The sequence below is a fragment of the Lutjanus erythropterus genome, chromosome 6 (assembly GCF_056507025.1).
Source record: "Lutjanus erythropterus isolate fLutEry1 chromosome 6, fLutEry1.hap2, whole genome shotgun sequence".
Taxonomy (NCBI): domain Eukaryota; kingdom Metazoa; phylum Chordata; class Actinopteri; order Lutjaniformes; family Lutjanidae; genus Lutjanus; species Lutjanus erythropterus.
Genome location: NC_139322.1, coordinates 4,308,478 through 4,329,297, shown reverse-complemented (window position 1 = coordinate 4,329,297; position 20,820 = coordinate 4,308,478). Strand labels below are relative to the sequence as shown.

Sequence of the window (20,820 nt, the reverse complement as noted above, 5' to 3'; positions counted from 1 at the left end):
CCGGTGGCTAACGCAAACTCACTTGAATCATAGTTTTGTCTGTGTCTGAGAAAACAGCCCTGAACATGAACTCTAACTTTACCACCAACAAGGGCAAATATCAGTCAGTATTAATCACTCTGTAACACTTGGTACAGACTAAGAATCAAGCAGCTCTTGGCAGCACTCTAAGATAAATACTGTCATACTAATGATTGGCGTGGATACAGCTCACTATGTTCAGTTTAGTGTGTTAACATGCTGTATACACTAGTGATGTGCGTGATTAATCAACTACACGATTAAAAGTTGACAACCTCACTGGTCAGCACCAGAAATACCAGTTGGTTAAATTATTAATCAACATTTTATTAATGTACAATGCCAGTTAACTGTTGGATCTAAGATGTTATGCAGCCACCCGGCGGCAGCCCCTCTCGCCCAGCGTGTTTGCCCCGATGGCCCAGGCAACCCCGGATGTTGTTATCAGCACAGTGAAACAGCTGGTAAAACCAGCGCAGTTTGTCAGTGTTTTAATCTAGAAAATGCAAATAAGGTTGAATGTAAGCTGTGTCAGAATAAACTGTTGTATAACCACTCGACTGGAGCAACGTGCCACCACATTCAGCACCGACACAGACATTAACCTGCAAGGCAAGCAAGCTGCTGCTGCTGCTGCTGCTGCTGCTGCTGTTGCTACCATTAGCCACACTGTGTGGCAGGCCAGCAGCTAACGTCAGCTCTGGTGGAACAAAGTCATTTACCCCCCCCGACACTGTTATCCCTTTCAGTCTGAAAAGTTGAGGCATTTTGTGAGTTTTTGTCATGCTTTGTAGGTTAATGTGCAATGTACTTTGTGCACGGCACAAAGAGCAACACATTTCAGCAGCTTTTTAAATACAATCTGGCTACTATAGACTGTGATTAACAGCTTCAAATGGTTCTTAATACACACAGTATTTTTGTGGACTAGTCTACATTAAAATTTGCACTTGGTCAACACAGAAATTAGTCACCAGGAATATCCCTAGTTTACATTAGGGTTGTTCCTGTAGAGATAACTGTACCAAAATGTCTCTGAAACAGCTTAAGATTTTCAGGAATCTGCAATTACACAAGTCTATGCACCGATGAGATATCACTGAATTTATTAGCCTCGAAATGGCTCCTGCTACTTCCAAGTAGCCTCCTGTATGCCCAAACTTTTCTTCCCTGAGCAAGAGCATAGAACAATAATTATATCAAATCTATAAATGGTTGAAAAAGCCTTGATTTGCAAAACTCTCACAAGATTTGTACTTGTGTCTGTAGGGTGCCCTTCTAGACAAAACTCTTTCTCTGTCACTCACTCTCACGAATTCATGACAGTGAACCTGTCTGTGAACAGCACGATGTAACAGCCTCTGCAGTGTTTCCCTGCTGCCCAAGTATATTTTGCACACCTCCGTTTTTTTTTTAAATTCGTACGAACGGTGCCATACGCGACTGATTAGTGGATGATCTCCCCGTGCTGTCCCACTCACCCATCTGTTTGCTCTGCTGTGTAATACAGGAGAGTGTCTCCTGTTTAATGCACAGTCTATACCTATTTGGATGCGCACCTGGCTGCACCACGTTTGTTTCGATCGTTTTAACAAGCTTTGTGCACACGCAGCTCTCTGCTGCTGGAAAAACAGAATTGTGGATGAAAAAAAAAAAGCCAAAACAAAAGTTGACTTTTTAGGCGACTCATTTATACAATCTTATTTCTTCATCTTTTTGTAAGTCAACAGATCAGACACCTACAGTACAAGAGAAACAGAGAGAGGCGGGGTGGGGCGGGGGAGCTTCGCTGTGAGTGCAAGAGAGAGGTGCAGGTGTGTGTGTGTGTGTGTGTGTGTGTGTGTGTGTGTGTGTGTGTGTGTGTGTGTGTGCGGGTACGGAGAAGAGAACTGAAGGGAAAAGTGAGGTGAGCAGATTAAAGTAGTTTGTGACTGAACAGCAATGTAAGGTGAAGGGAGAATTAAGTAGAAATGAAACAGTGGATTAAAGAATATCCTTCTAGTTTCTTTATTTCCCCTACATAAATCATATTCATGTATTTCTTCTCTGGTCATCCACGCCTCGTCTGCAGTGGCTCTATGCCCCCAAGTTTGGGAACCACTGAAATAGGGTAATGTTTTCTTGGAAATATTTTCAACTGAACTGAACCATTCCTAAAACAACTGTAACAGGAACTGCTAATAGCTAATGCAGCATGGCCATCAATCATTCAGGTTTACCAAACAGTGATCAATTAGGCAAAAACAATTTTAAACTGTATAAAAGTTTTTGAGATGTAAGAGATAATGTTCATCATTTATAATACAACAAACATGCAAACTGATGGCACGTCTATTCACCTCAGGCACCAAATCATTCAGATCTGTCATTGCATAATGGTGCTCCTGCCACAGATGCCTCCAGAGAAGGCATTGTACTGATTTATATTTCAGCATCCGATTTCAACTATAGATAGGACCGCCGCAGCACTAGTGGGAAGCGTCATCAGCATACTATCGTGCCATATCATGTCTTAATTATATACCCTTAAGTCTTTCATCAACTTAGTGAGAGAGAACAATAGAAACTCAATGTTGCATTTGAAATTAAACTGAAAAAACAGAAAGAAAACACAAGTCCCAAGCTGAGCGATTACAGTTTGTGTGGTATCACCGTACCACACAACATTTCATCTTTTCCTAAAGCCTAAAATCACAAATTTGCCCCAGAATGCTTTACAATCTATAAAGCATGCAAATTATTCAAAATTTGACCATCTGGACAAAGAAGAACATTTTCAGTTGTGTCATGATTCCTGTATTACACTGGTTTTTGAAGAGATATGCTGTATTTTCTGCATGGAGTGTCGACGATGAGAGTGATGCTGATTAACTCCAGAAATTCTGAATGGATTCAAATAAGTGTGAAAGCCAAAGCACAGCACCAAGCAAACAATCTAAATCAAAGTGCTGTCAAATGAATCGAACCTCTGAAATCAAGCGACGCAGACAAAACTTTTCTATTTTCTACAAACGCAATAATCTGTTTTAGCCTTACCTCACATGCTCCATCTCCAGATCAAAAACAGCTCTGACCTGACACAACCGAGAAACTACAAACCTGATCAGGCTTGCAGGAGGTAATTACACAGAATGAACAGAAAAATAAAAAAAACAATACCCTGAAATGCATCGCAATACATTAGTCCTGTAATACTACCTTTATGGAGCACTTTGTTGCTGTCACCGTTTTTAAAGCTGCTGGTGTAGAGTGGTCTGTGGTGTGGCTGTATTAATCTTGTTGATGTTTTTAACACTATAATGCAGTTACCTTGTACACTTAACTGAAGAAGTAATTTTTTTCTCTGGCCACTCAGCATACCCAACTTTGTAGATGAGAAATCTAACTATCAGTCGATGTCAGTCCATCACCATTAAAGCTGCACTGATTCATATTTTTGCATTGGGTCTCAGGTCTCAGCTTTAAGTCTCTTTCAGCTGTGTTTTGGTTTTATGAGCTGCAGATTTACTGTATAGTTCAGTCTCATTAACTTCTGGTCCAGCTGCAGCTGCGATAAACCCACTGAACAGTACCTGCGCAGCACCAAACACAGACAGGCAAAGTTAGCAATTAAGTGGGGAAAAGTAAAACATCTCTCAGGAAAAGAATGGCGGAGACCAAAACAGAGCCAAAAAGGAGAATAAATATTGTGATCAGATTGCCTTAAAGAACACCAACACATCAGGTATGTCATTGTGCCCCCTCCTGGAGGAAAAAATCACAATTTCATATGATGGGAGAGAGCGGAAAATGCCTAAAAGCTTCTGTGTAGCAGGTTGTAAAACAAATAAAACATACAAATCTATGTCTGACCCTCCAGAAAATGGTAACACTTTAGTTTGGCAGCAATGTTTATTCCTTTTGGACGACAGTACTGCCCAGCCGAAAAAAAAAAAAAGTCTCACACATTAATATTTCATTGGACCGCCTTCAGCTTTGATTACGACATGCATTCTCCATGGCATCATTTGATCAGCTTATGCAATGTCACAGCATTTATTTCTGTCCAGAGTTGCATTAAATTTTCACCAAGATCTTTTATTGATGACGGGAGAGTCGGGCCGCTGTGTAAAGTCTTCTCCAGAACATCCCAAAGATTCTCAGTGGGGTTCAGGTCTGGACTCTGGTGGTCAGGTAGTGAGCTGAACTCATTTTTTGGACTCATAACGTTGCTGAACCTCGACCTGAGCGACTGAAACAACCCCAGATCATAATACTGCCCCCACAGGCTCGTACTGTAGGCGCTAGGCATGATGGGAGCATCACTTCATCTGCCTCTCTTCTTACCCTGATGCCACCATCACTCTGGATCAGGGTAAATGCAGACCACATGACCTTTTTCCATTGATCCAGAGTCCAATCTTTATGCTTTCTAGCAAACTGAAGCCCTTTTCTCTTATTATCCTCACTTAAGGCTACACAGCTGTTTAGTCCCGATCCCTTCAGTTCTCTTCACATTGTTTGTGGAAATGTTCTTACTTTCACTAAACACAGCTGTGAGTTCTACTGTTGATTTTTTACGATTTGATTTCACCAAACGTTTCATTCAAGATTTTTTTCCGACCACATTTCTTCCTCGAAGATGATGGTTCACCTCTATCCTTCCAGGTTTTAATAATGTGTTGGACAGTTTTAGTAGTTTCATTAATCTCCTTAGTTGTTTTCTTTGCTTGATGCAGGACAATAATTTAACTTCTGAAACAGAGGAACATCTTTTGTCTTCTGACATGGTTGTTTAAGAAATGAGAAGCTGCTCACTGCATCAGTTAGAGTTCAATAACTGGTTACCAGCTGAAACATATTAATCACTGCCGTGATTATCCAGTGGAAGGATCTGACCTGTTTGATTAGTTAAATCCAGGTGGTGACTTTTTTTTGGCCAGACAGAGTATTTGCTGTCACAACTTGATATGTCAGATGCGTGTCGGATTATTCTGGAGCCCTTCTGTCTCTCAGAGGCCAAAATTCATTAGACTTTTTTGTCTGTCTTTTTTTAAGATATAAAGGTATGCCTTTATAGTAGATAGGACAGTTGAATATGACAGGAAAGGGAGAAAGAGCAGCAAAAATGCAGCAAAGGCCCACAGATGGGAGTCGACCAACAGCACCGGCACATGGAGTGCATCCTCTACCAACAGAGCTACCAGGGCGCCCCTTAATTTTACTTTTGCTTGTTCTTCATCCTCCACCATATCAACTCCTCTTTTTTCACCTTGTTTACCAACCACATCATAATTACTGGGCTCAGAGTTGCCAGCTTGGCAACTTTCTCACTAAATTTGGCAGCTTTTCACACCCTCTTAGCAACTTTATTTTTAAAAAGCAACTAGCAACAACATATTCAGGTCATCAGGGAAAAGGTAAGTAATGTATTCAAAAATAAAATACTGTAATTCAGAGTAATGCAGTCCATGGCTCTTATGCCAATATTGCCAAGGTAATCTCTTAAAATGAAAGATGACCTCCAGATTGTTCTGTAATTGTTAAAAAAATTTATTCAGTCAATGACGGAAAATACTTAGTTAATGTGAGCTCTGTGCAGACATGTGTTTGGAGAGAAAACATGAGAAAAGCAAAAGAAATTAGCTATGTGACATGGTTTAATTGGGGTATAATAACATGGGACTGTTAAGACTGAAAGTTATTACTGCAATTAAAATGATTACAATGTGGCAACTACTCTGTCACATTTGGCAACCAAACACAGATGGAGGCTTGGATCAGACAAGTCTGAAGATCTCAATCCTGATATATCTGCAGATAAATAAATTGGTGGGTTTCCCTGCTAGTGTGCCAAAGCTTAGCAGGTAGATTTTCCAAACTGTTGCATAATCCCCGACTCTGATGTAGCAAAGAGGGAATGAAACGGCACCAGCGTTTTCACTGCGAGTCGGCTGTTTATCTTGTTACTGAACCTGTTTTCAACAGAACGTGCGGGAAAATCCCTGAGCTGATGTCATGAAGCAATCTGCAAAAAAAACACTGTGAAGGTGACCCAAATCCAGTCACGGCAAGAACATTCAACTACCGAGACAAAATAACTCAAATTCAAGTGGTTGTGTCTGGAGCTTTCCCTGAAATTTAGCGAGCATTAAGTACAGTTGTCAACAAAGAGGGATTTGCTAAAGAACGGGCAGCTGAAGGATCTTGTCAAAGTACAAAACAAACATGGGGAACTGGCAACAACCACGCAGAACTACAAGCAACAGTAAAACCACACTGTAATCTGTCCCATTAAAAAGACGTATGCTGGAACAACACACAGAATATATGTAATGTGTTTGTTTTCACATACGTCGTCTCTGTGTTCACAAGACGAGGAAAGCAAATAACCAGTTGGCACTTTTCTCAACCACTAATGTACTGGTAAGCTTCACCATAACAATCTACATTTATGAAAATAGTCCTCCAGTGATTAATAGACAAATCATTTAATGAACTGTGAACATTATACACATTATATGTAGGCTTGTTCTTAAAGTCAGAAAGTAAGATTTGTTTGCTTTTCTGTCTCATGTGAATGAGTAGGTTGTAGTTTGTTTGGCTACTTGACAGAACTGACAAGCAATTTTTTTTCACATTTTATAGTCTAATCTAAATAATTTTTTTAAGTGCTAATGTTTTTGTTCTTAAAGCCACTGAAAACTTGAAACAGTAAAAAATGCATGTATGATATGAAAGTTTAGTTTCTCATTAAGCGTCCACAAAGATCTGAATTTAAATAAACATTAATATTTATTAGAAAATCAGGTTCAAAAACATATAATTTTGCTGTTTAGATCATTTTTCATCTGTGTGGGTGTGTCAGCTCACATTTGATTGACAGTTGTGGACCGCTGTAGATGATGGGCCTCATGCAAGAACATTTTCATATTCATATCTTAAACTTCCTTTACTTTTGTTCGTACGTTGGGCTCATACGAACACGTCACGTCAGATTCAGCAAATGCTGAACGCCGTGTTACTATCACTGAAATAAAGAAAAAACATCTCGATATGATGCTTCAGAGGAAAAAAAAACGACTTGCCACAGCAAGTGAAAGATGAGGAGGAAGGGGCTAAAGAGAAGTTTCCATCACGGAGCCTGAAGACAGAATAAGTGAGGATGTTTGTGGACAGACTTCATAAACCTGCATGACAGCAGGTAATAATGGGTCATCAAATTAATGATGACAGGCTTTATGTGTAAATTTACAATTATATTATTATTTGAAATGCAGTCAAAGAGGATGATGTCAACATAATTATGAAATGTAATTTATTTTTCAAACTCAAAATATCTTTAAACTAATGAAAAATACAGTCATTAGTGAAAAACTTTGTGTATAACTCACAAACTGTGTCCATATCTGAAATAAAATTCAAAATACTTGCAAAATATATCACTTGTAGACCAGTGTGTTTAAGTGTGCACTATATTTAGAACATGTTCGCCACTTTCCTTTGTTGTCAGACAGTGTTTTCCAATGAGGGACTGAAGCTGCCATCTCTCCAACCACTAGACTCCGTGGACAGAAACCAAGCTTCTATCTCGCAGGGAGTTTGTGTCCGCGTTTGTTAGTTACTTTGTGTTTTTGTTTGACTTCAGTGTTTTAACATGTTTGTTCGGGTCTGAACTAACGTTACTCGCTGCAGATCGAGGCAGCAGTAGGCCAGCGGTTCTCGTTTCGTGCGAAGGGAAAATGACTTTCAGTTTTGTGGCTGTGAAGAGAGCAGAGACGCAGGCTTCAGTTAGCCGTCAGTAAAGGCTGTCTAACAGCAAAGTAAAGCTGGGAAAATGTTCTAAATACAGCGTACACTTTGACCGATATTGATTCGGGTGGTAGGTTAAATCACTCTTTGTGTTAAAGGAGAGATATAACACTGTCAAGTTGGCTCAGATTCAGAGAGCAGCTGCAGGAGAGGAGAAGTTTTGTTTTTTCACGTAGCAACTGACATGGACTTTTATGATTGGATGGGAAATTAATTGCATAATAAATCTCCGAGCACAAACATGCCTAATTTAAACCCTTAGATGACAATATTTCAATTTGGGATTAAATCTGATTTCTCATACTTTTTATATGCTTACTATTATGTACATAAGATCCAAAATGACATGGTTAGAGGACTTTAGTGGATTTTATGTTTACAGATGGTTTAAATACATCTCACCTACAGTTAAGAGAAATATAATATTCCTGCAGTGTTTCAACCAGAATGGCAGTGTACCTGTGGCAGGAGGGTAGAAGTGAATCTCTGTGGTGTGCTGGGGGTTTATAATTACCCCATTTATACTAAGCTGGTTCTTATTTCCCTATTTTAATTCTACTTAATTCTCTACCTTATTTTGGTGTTTACTCACAAACTACTTTAATCTGCTCACCTTCCCCCACACTTCTGTGACTTACACCCTCCTCCCTCAGTTTCTCTCTCCCTCTAAAGTCTGTATCTGCTCTGTTGACTTTCTTCCTCAGCAGTACGTTTAATGAAGTCTACAAAAAACACAACTCATTTTGGATTTTTTTTCCCACCTGTGATTCTGTTTTCTGCTGTTCAAACAGCAGGTGAGTCACATGCAGGTTTGTTGTTGATGACGGAGCCGATCGAAACATTCAAAACCAACGTACCAAATAACATCGGCACTAAACAGGCACACTTACAAGCTTTTGCAAACTTTTATACAAGCAGCAAAAGTAGACATACATTAAATTGCAGGAGCTCATTCTGCTTCTTACCGTGCCGCTCACTCTGACGTCGTAAAGCCGCCCCCAGTCATCTTCATGGCTGTCCACCATCATCATACTATCGTCCTCCTCCAGGAGCCACTCAGCCTGCAGGTCGACCTTCACCTCCTCCCCCATGGAGTGCATCCCCACGGCGGGGAACAGCCCTTCTGCAGACACAGGAACCTCTACTGAACCAACCTGCATGGGAGAGGAGAGTAAGGAAGCAATGGTGGAAGGAACACCGTACGACACAGAGAGACATGTTTGTGTTCATGTAATGTTGGATTACAGAATGTCATTCAGATTACAAACACCTACCTGTTTGCCATTTTTGGTGAAAAAGACTGTTGTAAAACCTGCTTCAATATTTTCAGAGTGTATTCCACATCCGATGCGGTCACCCCGAGCACACTTTGGCCCGAACTGCTGCCCCACAGGGTTGCCGTTGTACAGCCTAGAAAAAACAAAGAGATTAAAATCTTCATAACATAAAATTCATCTCAAAAATGCTTTGTTAATGAAGTGACAGCGTGATTCTCATGTTTCCAACTAACCCGAAAAACCACATTTGATTGATCATAAAGCTGAATTTACACTTATGCTTAGGAGATTGTGGCATACCAACAGAGCCTGCAGGAGCAGGCGACACAGACGATGCACGTTCTCAGAAATATCACTACAGCGGCTACAGAAATACCACAGAGGGACAACATGAACTGTCATTGGTGAGCTTTCTGCTTCTATCTTCTCTTGCGGTTTTCCAAACCAGTAGCAAAAATACAAAACACTCCAGCTCCTTAATTATGAGGGTCTGCTGCTTTATTTGGGTTTTGGGTTACTGGTCAGACATAACAAGTAATTTCATGACATCATCTTGAGCTCAGAGAAACTGTGAATGCATTTTTCACTATTCTCATCTATATGTATTTTCTACTATGAAGTGCCATCTTTTTGGGTCAAATTTTAATGTCACGGCTTATGGACACTTGGATTACACCACACGAGCAGCATAGAGACACTTTGTGTTTTTATTGTGTTCTTTTTTTCACATTTTAAAACTGGTCACCATTCACTTCAATTGTACTGGATTTGACTGCAATGCTGTTTTCCACTGAAGCTCCAGGAGAGTTTTGTGAACTGGAGATCTTCACCCATCCTCACATCAGCACAGGGGTGAGGAGATATTGAGTGAAATTTAATTTTCGGGTGAAGTATCACTTTAAGCCAAAAATTAGATTTCTGCGACCAGCCAGTTTTGTCAGTGATGAAAGCAAAGAAAAAGTGAGAACTCAGGAGAAAATTACTGTTGCAGTTATGTGTGGATGAAGCATCAACAGGCCACAATCCATTTTCTCAAACCATGCAAGAAACCAGCACTGAACTGGAGAGTAAAGATGACTGTGGTTTGACTTACTTGCCGTTGTCAGCATGGTAAGCTACAGAGTATGGCAGCCAGCCAGGCTGGTGGTCCAGCCTGTAGAATTTAGGCACCAGGCCCACAGCAATGGTCCCCCTCACCCCTGTGTCCACTATTGTCACCTACAAACAGACACACAGACGGACAGAGACATACAGCAATGTAATGTAATGACAGTTGTGATATCAATTAGCTAGTCTAACCATCTGATACACTTGGAGCAGGGCTGTTTTTATTCACTCATGTGGGTTAAATTAAAAGCTATTTATCAAGTCCTCTGGTAAACCTCTGCCTTACTGAGGGACTTTACACCCCAACAGCGACATGAATAAACCCCAGGAAACTGCAAATGTTTCTGAACAGGGCTGGGTAAAAAAAAAAATCGATTTTCCTTTGCGTGGTCCTATATCAATTCATAAAATCCCCAAATCAATGCTTTAACATATGTCTTTTCTCCCCTGTGGATGTGTGGTACAGCCTGCAGTTTTAACCGTTAGTCTCGTATGACCAGCCTTTGGCGTGAGATCTCACAGCATGAGATCTCGTGCTAGATTCACTTATTTTAGTGTGTTTGTCAGGTCATGCTCAATAAAAAGCAAATGATTAATACTACGTAACTACTTTGGGGTCAATTCTTAATGTAAACATTAATATTTCATTTCCGTTATACTGTAATACCTTGATACAGCCCACCATGATTCAAATGTGACACTGTCAACAACACACTGTTTGATTGGTCAGACGTGTTCATGTCAGAAGCGAAACTTCAAAATCTAAAATAATAAAAGCTGCAATATCGCTCAGCTGAATTCCGCCGGTTGCATTGGATAGATACAGGTTAAAAAAATATTATGAACATTCAAATTAATAACGCAAACAGGCATGTCTGGTGTGAAAAGGCCTTTATTCCTCAGTCTGTCTGGTTCACTGGGGTCCATCCCAAATGCCGAGACCCTGCAGTGTTAACTTTACAGGTGTACAGAGCTGCTTTCACATATGTTCTCCGAACTACGTCCTGAGAATCAGGTCCAGACATCGCACACATGTGCCTTTTCACACATGCAGCTGACATGAGGAGACTGTCCACGTCAGACGTGTTCACACGTGTTAGAAATAATCTGTATGGTTTATGTGAAGGGGTGTGCAAAGAGGAGGACGAGGACTCATCTGTAATGATTAATGTTTTTGTGCTGATATTAATGACTGATATTAAGTCTCAAAATTAACAAACTGATGGAAGTGGAAGATGCAGGATACAGATGATGGCAAAGGTAGGCAATTTTTTTCCCCCAGGATGGCATGTCCCACCATGCTTTCAACACCCTCTGAAAAAAAATAATAGCTGCGCAGCAGGAGAGACGCTTCATGGTGCGCTACTTTTCCGATTTTTCACCTAACAGATGATGATGAAAGACATTAAAACACAAGCTCAAAAAATATTAGACTTGTACGCTAATACCATTCAGCAGATAGTCTGTATGAAAACAAAACTATCAGTGGCCTCAGAGGCGAGCAGCTGCACGCCACGCAGCATCATCAATACACCAAACTGCTCCAGATTCTGAGCTGCTGTATTCATACATCCAGCTCACCCAAACTTGGGACTAGGGAGCTGTCAGGGTTCAGTTCGGGCCAAAAAATGCAGGCATTTGTGTTCATATGTACAGCTCCTCTGGTTAGTGTCTAGACAGTTGCAGAGTTGCAGTGCATGTATGAAAGAGAAAGTTTTGGTTTTTAAGCAAATACCTTTATACTGACTTTCAAATATTAGTGAAAATTCTAATTACATCATCATACTAAGTTGGTCTCATGTAGCACACATATTTTGATTGCTAATGTGTAATTTATTTTAAATTAATTTTGGAAAATAAATCTGTCAAATTGTGATTTAGTCACTTACTGTGTACGCCTCACGTGTTCTCCAGCCATTGCCACCTTTGTCTCAAAATCATCCAGGGAAACCCCCCAAGTTATATTTGATAATACAGTTTCCTGTCATATTTTTGGCCACAATAATAGTAGCATGAAAAATTTATATTGCAATGGCACATGTCTAGTCCAGAGCTCCGGTGGCAGCTGGGAAGAACCTCCTCCCCTCAGACACAACGCCAGCCTGCTAGCTGAGCTCAATCAAAGCAAAGTGACACACTCCACCAAGCAGAATTAGGTGAAAGGTAATGCAGCCAAACACAGGAGAATAGCCCCATCCGGTGTGAGCCTGCATTTGTTCCCTGTCTTTGTTGTTGACCTCTCAAAGTCATTTCTAATACCTCTAACTTTTCTTCCTCTTTATAATTCCTTGCACGTCTTTTTCTCCCCCTCCCCAATTATCTACCTCCCTCATTCTCTACCTCCCTCTTCAGCCCGGACCCCCAAATCACTGCTCCTGCAGGACGGCTATCACCACATGTGAAACCAAACTTCTTGGGTTTCCATAACTAAAAATTCCAGGCCTGATTCCTTTCCAGTCTGGCACTATAAGGATAATACTCTGTACCCCCGCTTTGTTAAAGAATTAAATTCTTGGCCTTGGCAGGTTCCCACTTCCACACTTGAACTGTTTCAACATCATCTGTGCCTGTCTGATATAACTAAAAGTTACAAAAACATATGAGATGAAATTTGAGATTAGGAAAGAGCAGGAATCTGCACAGTGATGAGCCGTTAAATTATGCTGATATGAATTTTTCAAATACATCTATTAAAAACAAGTGGAATGCTGCAGATGTTCGCCTGGGCTTGAAGAAGACAGATGACAGAAGCCTGGAGAAAGAGCAGTGGCAGTGACAGAGGTGTAATGGATTCCTTGTGAAGGCAAAACGAGGGGGAACACGAGGATAGCAGTGACGCATACGTCGACAGAGGCCTGACCTTTGTCGGAATAAACGGTCCCAAAAATGAGATATCTGGGAAACTGACAGCATGTGCGTCACAGCGTGGAGAATAATGTAGCAAAAAACTCTGGGTAATGACCACATTAAAATCCACTTGTTTAAATGTCAGAGAGATCTATCAGGCTCCAAATGTTATTCTCATTTAAATATAAACATTGTTATCTTTAAGCTGTTCTTGCTATGGAGGAGGGAGACAGATCTGGAGGTCAGATGAGGATTTGACATCACATTTAGAAGAAATGTCACATCTGGCCCAAATCTGGGACACCTCACAGGCACGATAAATTATGGCCAAGCACAGTGTCGGCCTGTTTAAAATCATGCTGGAGCAGATCCGAAATGTTTCAAAATATGTCCAAAATTGTGCTCCTCATTCTAGAACAAAAAAAAAAGTCCGAAAAGAAAAGCGGAAAGCTTGCTATAGCTACAACACTCTGACGCCACATTGTCTTGTCTGGGTCTATTTGTAGCTCAGCAGAATGACGTAGGTTCACAGAATAATGTATAGCCTGAAGTTTCCTCCTGAAGCCTAAAAGCCCAGACGAGGAAGTGCACCCGTCTCACCTGCCGTCTCCCTAACCACACGTCACAAGGCCTGCTGTGACGTGCACCACCCACAAACAAGCTGGCTCATAAATAACACACTGCGGAGTTCTGCGCGTAATTTATGACTGAACTTTTGCAACTTTCCTGTGCTAAATCACCAAGATACTTTCTTGCTCCTACTCTTCTGTGTGCATGAAAACTATTAGGTCTTGATACACGGGGGCACCTCAGATTTGCTTAACATCCAATAGTTTCTCCTGCTGTCAGTCTGCCTGCCAGGCTGCTGAAAAACACTGTGTGTTAGACTAATCTTTGTGCTCAAAGATACCACCTAACCCACACCCTATCCCTCATTCCAATGCAGCTAGGACATTTTTGAGGTAGTGGTTTTGCACTGTTGAACTGGGACTGTAGGGGGGCACACAGAATTTAATATGAAGTTGAGAAAATTGTCAGCAATGGGATTCCAGGGGATAAAATTGCTGGCTGGATGGTAAAGCAATCTTGGGCACACACAGGGACGATGGTATGTGGTAAGCCTATCATATTGTGAATAATCCCCCCCACCCCACCCCCAACATTTCAAAATGAATGATTGTGCAAAGGAGAAACAGTCTACTTGTTTTCTAATGATTACCATATATTGTAAAAAAAAAAAAAAAAAAAAAGTATATGAACAAAATGTTAGGGATGGGAATCGAGAGCCACTCTAAATTGTCTGACTGAAATTCATGCATGAATGCTGATGGAAACTCACAACCAGAAGGAGTTATGATGGAGAAGAATAAACGCACATGGCTTCATTTCACAAATCAAGATGACAACAGTACCAGTTGTAATGTCAGTAAAGTAATAATTTCAAGTGGAAATGGCAGCAAGATGTTGAAACATCTTTATAGTAAGGGTGGGACTCGATTTAAAAAAAAAAGAATCTAATTAATTAGAGGCTTTGTGATTAATTAATCTCAATTAATTGCATTTTAATGGCATAACAATATTTGCCACAAGAAGCAACATTTTTCAATTTAAATGGATTTTGGTATATGACTGAATCAAATGATAGACATGCATACATTTAAACAACAAAATATTGTTTATTTTGCATCAGTCTGACAATGGCACTATAAATCATAATGGTGGCTATATTCAAGCTTTCATAGAACTTTATTTAAACTCAGAAGTGTTTCAGCAGCGGAGCATTTTGCCCGTCTGATTATATTTACTTGCTCTGATTTTGTTGGTTAAGTCCTCTTTCCTTGCTCTTTGTGCTTCTACCATGGATAAGCAGGCTACATAGTTTATTTGTTTATTTTCTGTCTGTCTTTATGATCGCGAGTCTGCACGGGGTCTTTTATTTTGACAATCAACCAGATTCTCCCCTGTTTTCTGTGCCTGACTTCCTACCTGTTCAACCTGCTCTGTGGCAACTGATGTGCAATCCGTCAAAAATAGACTTGCTGCGTATTCTCTGCGGAGCGGAGCACCGAGCGGCTTCTGGGACGCTGCTGAGACGCACCGCGGTGCTTCCGGTATAAATTACAGCATTGACTAGAATGGCAGCGTATCTCTGAGTGCCGCGCCAATACTTTTTTAAAGTAATCCTTCCAACCCTTCCCCTATGATACATATCAATATGGAGTTACTACGAAAACAGTTATTTATCTCTTTTTTGCACTGTGTGGCACATAAATTTCAATAAATAACGACGTAGGACTCTGAACTTGGATTGGTCCATTTAACTGCAAGGTAAGCTCAGTATTCGATTAAATTGAAATCTGTCAATATCGGCCCCCATTATTGATACTGGATCAGATCAGTCGCATCTCTAATATCATCATAAAGTTAGAATTTATAATGACAAAGTGTCATACGGGCAGCTTTACCAGATCTTTATTTGCCAAAGAAAACCTAAAAGAAAACAAATGCTGTACAAATATTCTTTCATTTCATCCATTTCGGGTAATGACAGGCTGTTGCTACAGCTAGCTCTCAGGCTGCAGCCGGCTCAACTAAAATTAATCAGGATTCAAGCAAGAATGAGGCCGATAAGCAAAAACAATAATGACATTGGTATCGAAAAAAATCCCTAAAAAATGTGGGGGACAGCAGCAGAGTTAGAGACAGCACTTGGTGGTTGTCATGTTAATAAATCCTGCACAATTAAAAAAAAAAAAAAAAACCTTGGAGAGCTGACAGAACTCAGTTACAATAATAACAGTGTCAGAGTAACAGCATCACTATCAATGAGCCTTACCTCAAAGTAGCAATTTCCCTTTGACAAAGGATGGCCAGCCACATAGCAACCCACCTCTTCAGAGTTCCCTTGGTAACTAAAGAGAAGAAATTACAGGTTAACAATAGGTGATTTCTATTAGGTCGGACTGCTGTATGCACAATCAGAAGAACATCTCGAAGAACAACTTCATCTTTAAATCAAAAGACTGTCGAGATATTTGCAGTATGCACCAACAACAGACTAAAATATGTGACAATTATTAACAGTTATGAGGCAATTTAAGATGTAGAACTGCTATATAGGCTACATATATCAATATAAGATATATCAAATGAAATGCACATGATTATTGGCCGTTACTATCTTGTAAGAGATGATGATGATAAGCTTTATATGTGAAGGGAAGCTTTGTAAAGGACGGGGAAACTGTAGATGTACAAGGACAAACAGGGATTTTCCTGAGAATCGCTGGAGCTTAAGAAGCTTTGCATCAGCATTGTAGTGTGTTGAATGTTTTACACAGTTTTAAGCAGTGAATCAAATGCCAACATTTTTAAAATGAGGAATTACATTTGCAGGTTGTGAATTAAGAATAAAACAACAAGAGCCTCTGATTCAATCAAACAAAAAACTTCAGTCAAACTTCACTAATAACAAAAACTCAGCAGAGACGGCAAAGATGAAAATACTGTGCCTGTGCATCTCATGTTCTGCTGACATAGTAACAAGCCTCCACAGGAGGGCTGTCAATGACTTGAATCTACAATAACTTGTGCAATAACTCACCATGCAATAAAATGTTATTACACCATTATATATGATTGTAGCTTAATGCACATTCTTGTACATCATTTTACATCCATTCTCAGATTTCTAGTCATTGTTTCTTTTCTATATATTGCAGTTTTATATTTATAAATTGCTGTTACATATTGTAGATAAGACACATGCACCTTTACACACTTCTTATTGCATATATATATATATATAGTTGTTATTGTTAAAAAAAAAAAAAAAAACAAGAACTCAGACTTGTTTACCAACCACACATTTCACTTCCTCTCATCAATTAACCACCTCCACAAGCTGTGTCATGGATGCTTTTCAATAAGGGCACCAACTAATTAAAAAAAGTATTTATGAAACCTCTTATTCATTATTCTTCATTGAAATGTTCTCCCCGTGCATTTGTGAAAGCTTCTATCTATCTATCTATCTATCTATCTATCTATCTGCACACTGACTGACAAAAGAAAAAGATGAATCTCAGTTGACTAAGGGGTCTCCAAGTAATGATTCAAATCTTCAACTATTAGGCAGCAATCCTACCCAAAGGACCTTTTTTTAAAGGGGCTTTAGCATATGGTGGCTCAACATGTTGATGGTAGCTACATGCTAAACAATCGGGATTTTCTTTACAGCAATAAATACTAAGCCATTTCGTGTTTTAAATGAATTGAGACTAACAGACCGACAATAGTGAACAAGTTCAAGACCTAAGGCTGACCTGAGTATGTCTCCATCCTTCTGCAACCTCATATATCTTTCCTGTGCTGGGCGTCCATCCCCAATATCTCTGATTCGACGCCTCAAATTCAGGAGGCATCTGTGGTGTAGAACGTTAATATCATCCATCTGAAAGAAAAATAAGGGGGGGTGAGAAAAATGGGACTATGGCAATATTTTAAAAAACAGCTACTACCCAGCTCCTCTCACACGTGTGTGTGTGTGTGTGTGTGTGTGTGTGTGTGTGTGTGTGTGTGTGTGTGTGTGTGTGCGTGTGTGTGTGTGTTTATGCTCCTGATTCTTTCATTCAATAGCTGCTTGAAAGTTTCTGACAGATGCACACTCTCCAGCATTCTCTACATACAAGTTTTCATTTATCTTGTCATATCAAGATGTGGCTACGATAAGGGTACCGAGGCAGGTTCAGTATTGTATTGAAGTTTAAAATTCTGGTATTGTGACAACTCTAGTCCAACCCCAAATTGTATTATGTTTTCGGCAATCTTGATGCATTATTTGAGAGGCACAATGAGCAGTTTGCATGATGAAGTATGTACAAGTTCATATGGGATAAAACACATTCTATTACTATTATTACATCTATAAACTTCCAGTTTTTACAATGCATGTTCCTCTCCCAGGCATTAACATTGAGAAATACAAAGTACATAAGGGGTGTAATGATCCACCTATCTGGATTAATACACTGATTCATTCAATGATCCAATATGATTGATGCAAATTGAAAACATCAATCCATATCTTATCTTTAAGATGACCTTTATTTTGAAATTCCTGTGCCACACATCTGTATCACTAATGTTTAGCATTCACTGCGTCTGTTTCAGTTTTATTAAATGAAGAGACAACATTAGACAGAGTTATAGCACTAGCCACTAGTAGAGCTGCAGTGATTAATCATGTAATCAACTGACTATTAAATTAATCAGCAACTAATTTGTTCATTGATTAACCATTTGTATTATGGACAAAAAAAAGGCATCAGAGGACGTCATCCTGGGCTTTGAGAAACACTGGTTTTTATTTTTCACCATTTTATGGACAAAACAACTAATCGGTTAACTGAAAAAAATAATCGACTGATTGATAATAAAAATATCATTAGTTGCATCTCTGGGACCTAGTTTGCCATTCATAAAGCAAGTTAAGCATTAAAGGTACAGAATAAGTTACAAATTGTGGCTGTGCTGTTGCTGAGACAGAGTGAAATTTAATCTCAGCCATGCTCATATTCATATTTGTGACTTTCAAGAAAAGTGCTTCACTAACCTATACCACTCATCTTGTATTAATTTGTGTTCAATCGACAAATCATATTGACTCATATCGATCACAGGCCCCTGAATCGAATCCAAATCAGATCATGGCAAATTTTATGATACTGGTAAATACTGTGTGGTTGCCCAAAGAATCGATACACCTTATCGTGATGAAACTCACTAACGAACATACAATAAAGCCTGCTTGAAAGCTATGAGTGAATATTGTATCCGTCTTAAAGGGATAGTTTACCAAAAAATGAAAATTCAGCCAAAAACAACCACAGAATGTCTCCATACTGCTCGTCTGATGTAATTCAAGTGTCTAAAGCCCCAACATGCCATTCACTTGCACGAGCGCATCATCACACTACACACACACACAGTTCAGATGGTGTACACACGCAGGTCAATATGGCTCCAACTTATGACTCTATAGTGAAGACTTAGGCTAAAAACATGGTGTAAATGATGCCTTTCAAGTCAGCTTGGCATGTTTGCCAATTTGTGAGACTTGGATTACACTAAACGAGCAGTATGGAGGCATTTTATGTTTTTTTTGGTGGGGGGGTTGTTACTTTTATTTGAAAACTGGTCACCATTCACTCAATTTACTTGGAAGATTCCGCAATGCTGTTTTCCTATGAAACTCCAGCAGCGTTTCATGGACTAAAAAACTAAACTTGAACTTCAACTGACATGAGGCTGAGCAGATAATGACTGAATTTTCATTTTTAGGTGAACTATCTATTAATGCAGAAGACATTAAAACTATATAATGCTGGAATTATGTAGTAATAAAAAAGTGGAAACAAGGCAAAATATGCTTTTGCTTTTTTTGTTCTAAAATATGAAAGACTCACTTTAATATTAAGTCAGTTAGTTTCATTTCTGGGCGAACTAACCCTTTAACATTTCATATTACTATCTCTCTTTAGAGGTTTATTGTAATTTACTGCACTGTACATTTTACATCATCATTACTCTCATTATTTTGGTTCGATAATGCACTTATCAGCTCTGCACATTTATATAAAAGCACAGTTCACTCCATAATCAAAAACTAAATATTTCTCCTCATCAACAAAATTGCTCAGCCCAACTCTCATGTGATAAAGCTGCTGTAATCAATATGTATTCTATGTATTGATTGGCATGACGGTATTCAGGTGCTTTTGGTTTTGGACTGTCGTTCAGTGGCGTTGGATGATGTCGTTAAGACACAAATAAACACGTCAAACTTCCACAACGTGTCCAATTTTTCTCTAAGGACCTCATTCAGGTGTTTTTTCAATGGCTGCAAGAATTCATTTAGTCGGTTAAAGTAAAAAAAAATGTGAAAAAGACGCAACGGATGGAAGTGGGCGTGCCAATGTTTACATCTTCGCTGTCATGGTTGTGAGCTAGCCACCGTGCTAACGATATAGCTATTTTAAGTTAAGCTAGCATTACTACACAGCTAACTGCTGCCATCTTGACTGAAAATGGTACGTAGCTTAACGTTAATTATATAACGTTTCAAAATGCGAATCATCAATTCATTAGTTGGTGAAGAACGGTCAATTTAGTCGCGAAGCTGGGTTAGCATCATTAGCTAGCAGCTAATGTGATAGCTTGTTCTGTTTGTAGCTGAGCTTCGCTGCTCAGCAAGAGGATGACGAGAGGCTGTTCCTGACACTGGAGAGCACAACACCGATTTATTGTAGGTGTTATTATCGATTAGCCAATCACTTACCTGTTATCTACGCGGCTAATAAGACAGAAAGTCACTTTTGTCCATCAGCTATCCATAGCTCCACTGAAAACTTTGGAAACTAGAGTTCGGCGCTTCCCAGTGACATCACACCCTCGTTACTGAAACAGCCAATCGCATCGACTTTTGAGAAATGGTGACAAGCGTTCAGCCAATCCGATGTCTCGAATGGTGTCCGTGCGTGTGTATGTGTTTATGATGAAAACGTAGGGGGTCCCCTGCAAAAGGCGAACGTGGGTATTTTAAAATTTACCACATTTTTTGAAAGTTGGAACGACAAGGAAAGAATTGAGGTTAGCCGCTTTGATTGTATTTTAAGGTCATTCGGGTTTTATTATTACTATTATTATTATTATTATTATTATTATTATTATTATTATTATTATTATTATTGTTAGCATTATTATTATTATTATTACT

At 39.5% G+C, this 20,820-nt stretch overlaps 1 protein-coding gene across 1 annotated transcript in view; it reads right to left on the bottom strand.

Annotated features, from left to right (window-relative positions):
- Positions 1-20,517, bottom strand: part of spryd3 (SPRY domain containing 3) — an 80,259-nt gene extending 59,742 nt beyond the window's left edge. Inside the window, exons 1-6 of the mRNA XM_084720309.1 lie at positions 20,383-20,517; positions 17,369-17,496; positions 15,880-15,955; positions 10,183-10,307; positions 9,087-9,222; positions 8,778-8,966 (exon numbers count right to left, since the gene is read on the bottom strand). Coding sequence (XP_084576435.1) covers positions 8,778-8,966; positions 9,087-9,222; positions 10,183-10,307; positions 15,880-15,955; positions 17,369-17,496 — 654 coding nt within the window. The 5' untranslated portion in view covers positions 20,383-20,517. The remainder of the gene's footprint in view (positions 1-8,777; positions 8,967-9,086; positions 9,223-10,182; positions 10,308-15,879; positions 15,956-17,368; positions 17,497-20,382) is intronic.
- Between the last annotated feature and the right edge of the window lie 303 nt (positions 20,518-20,820).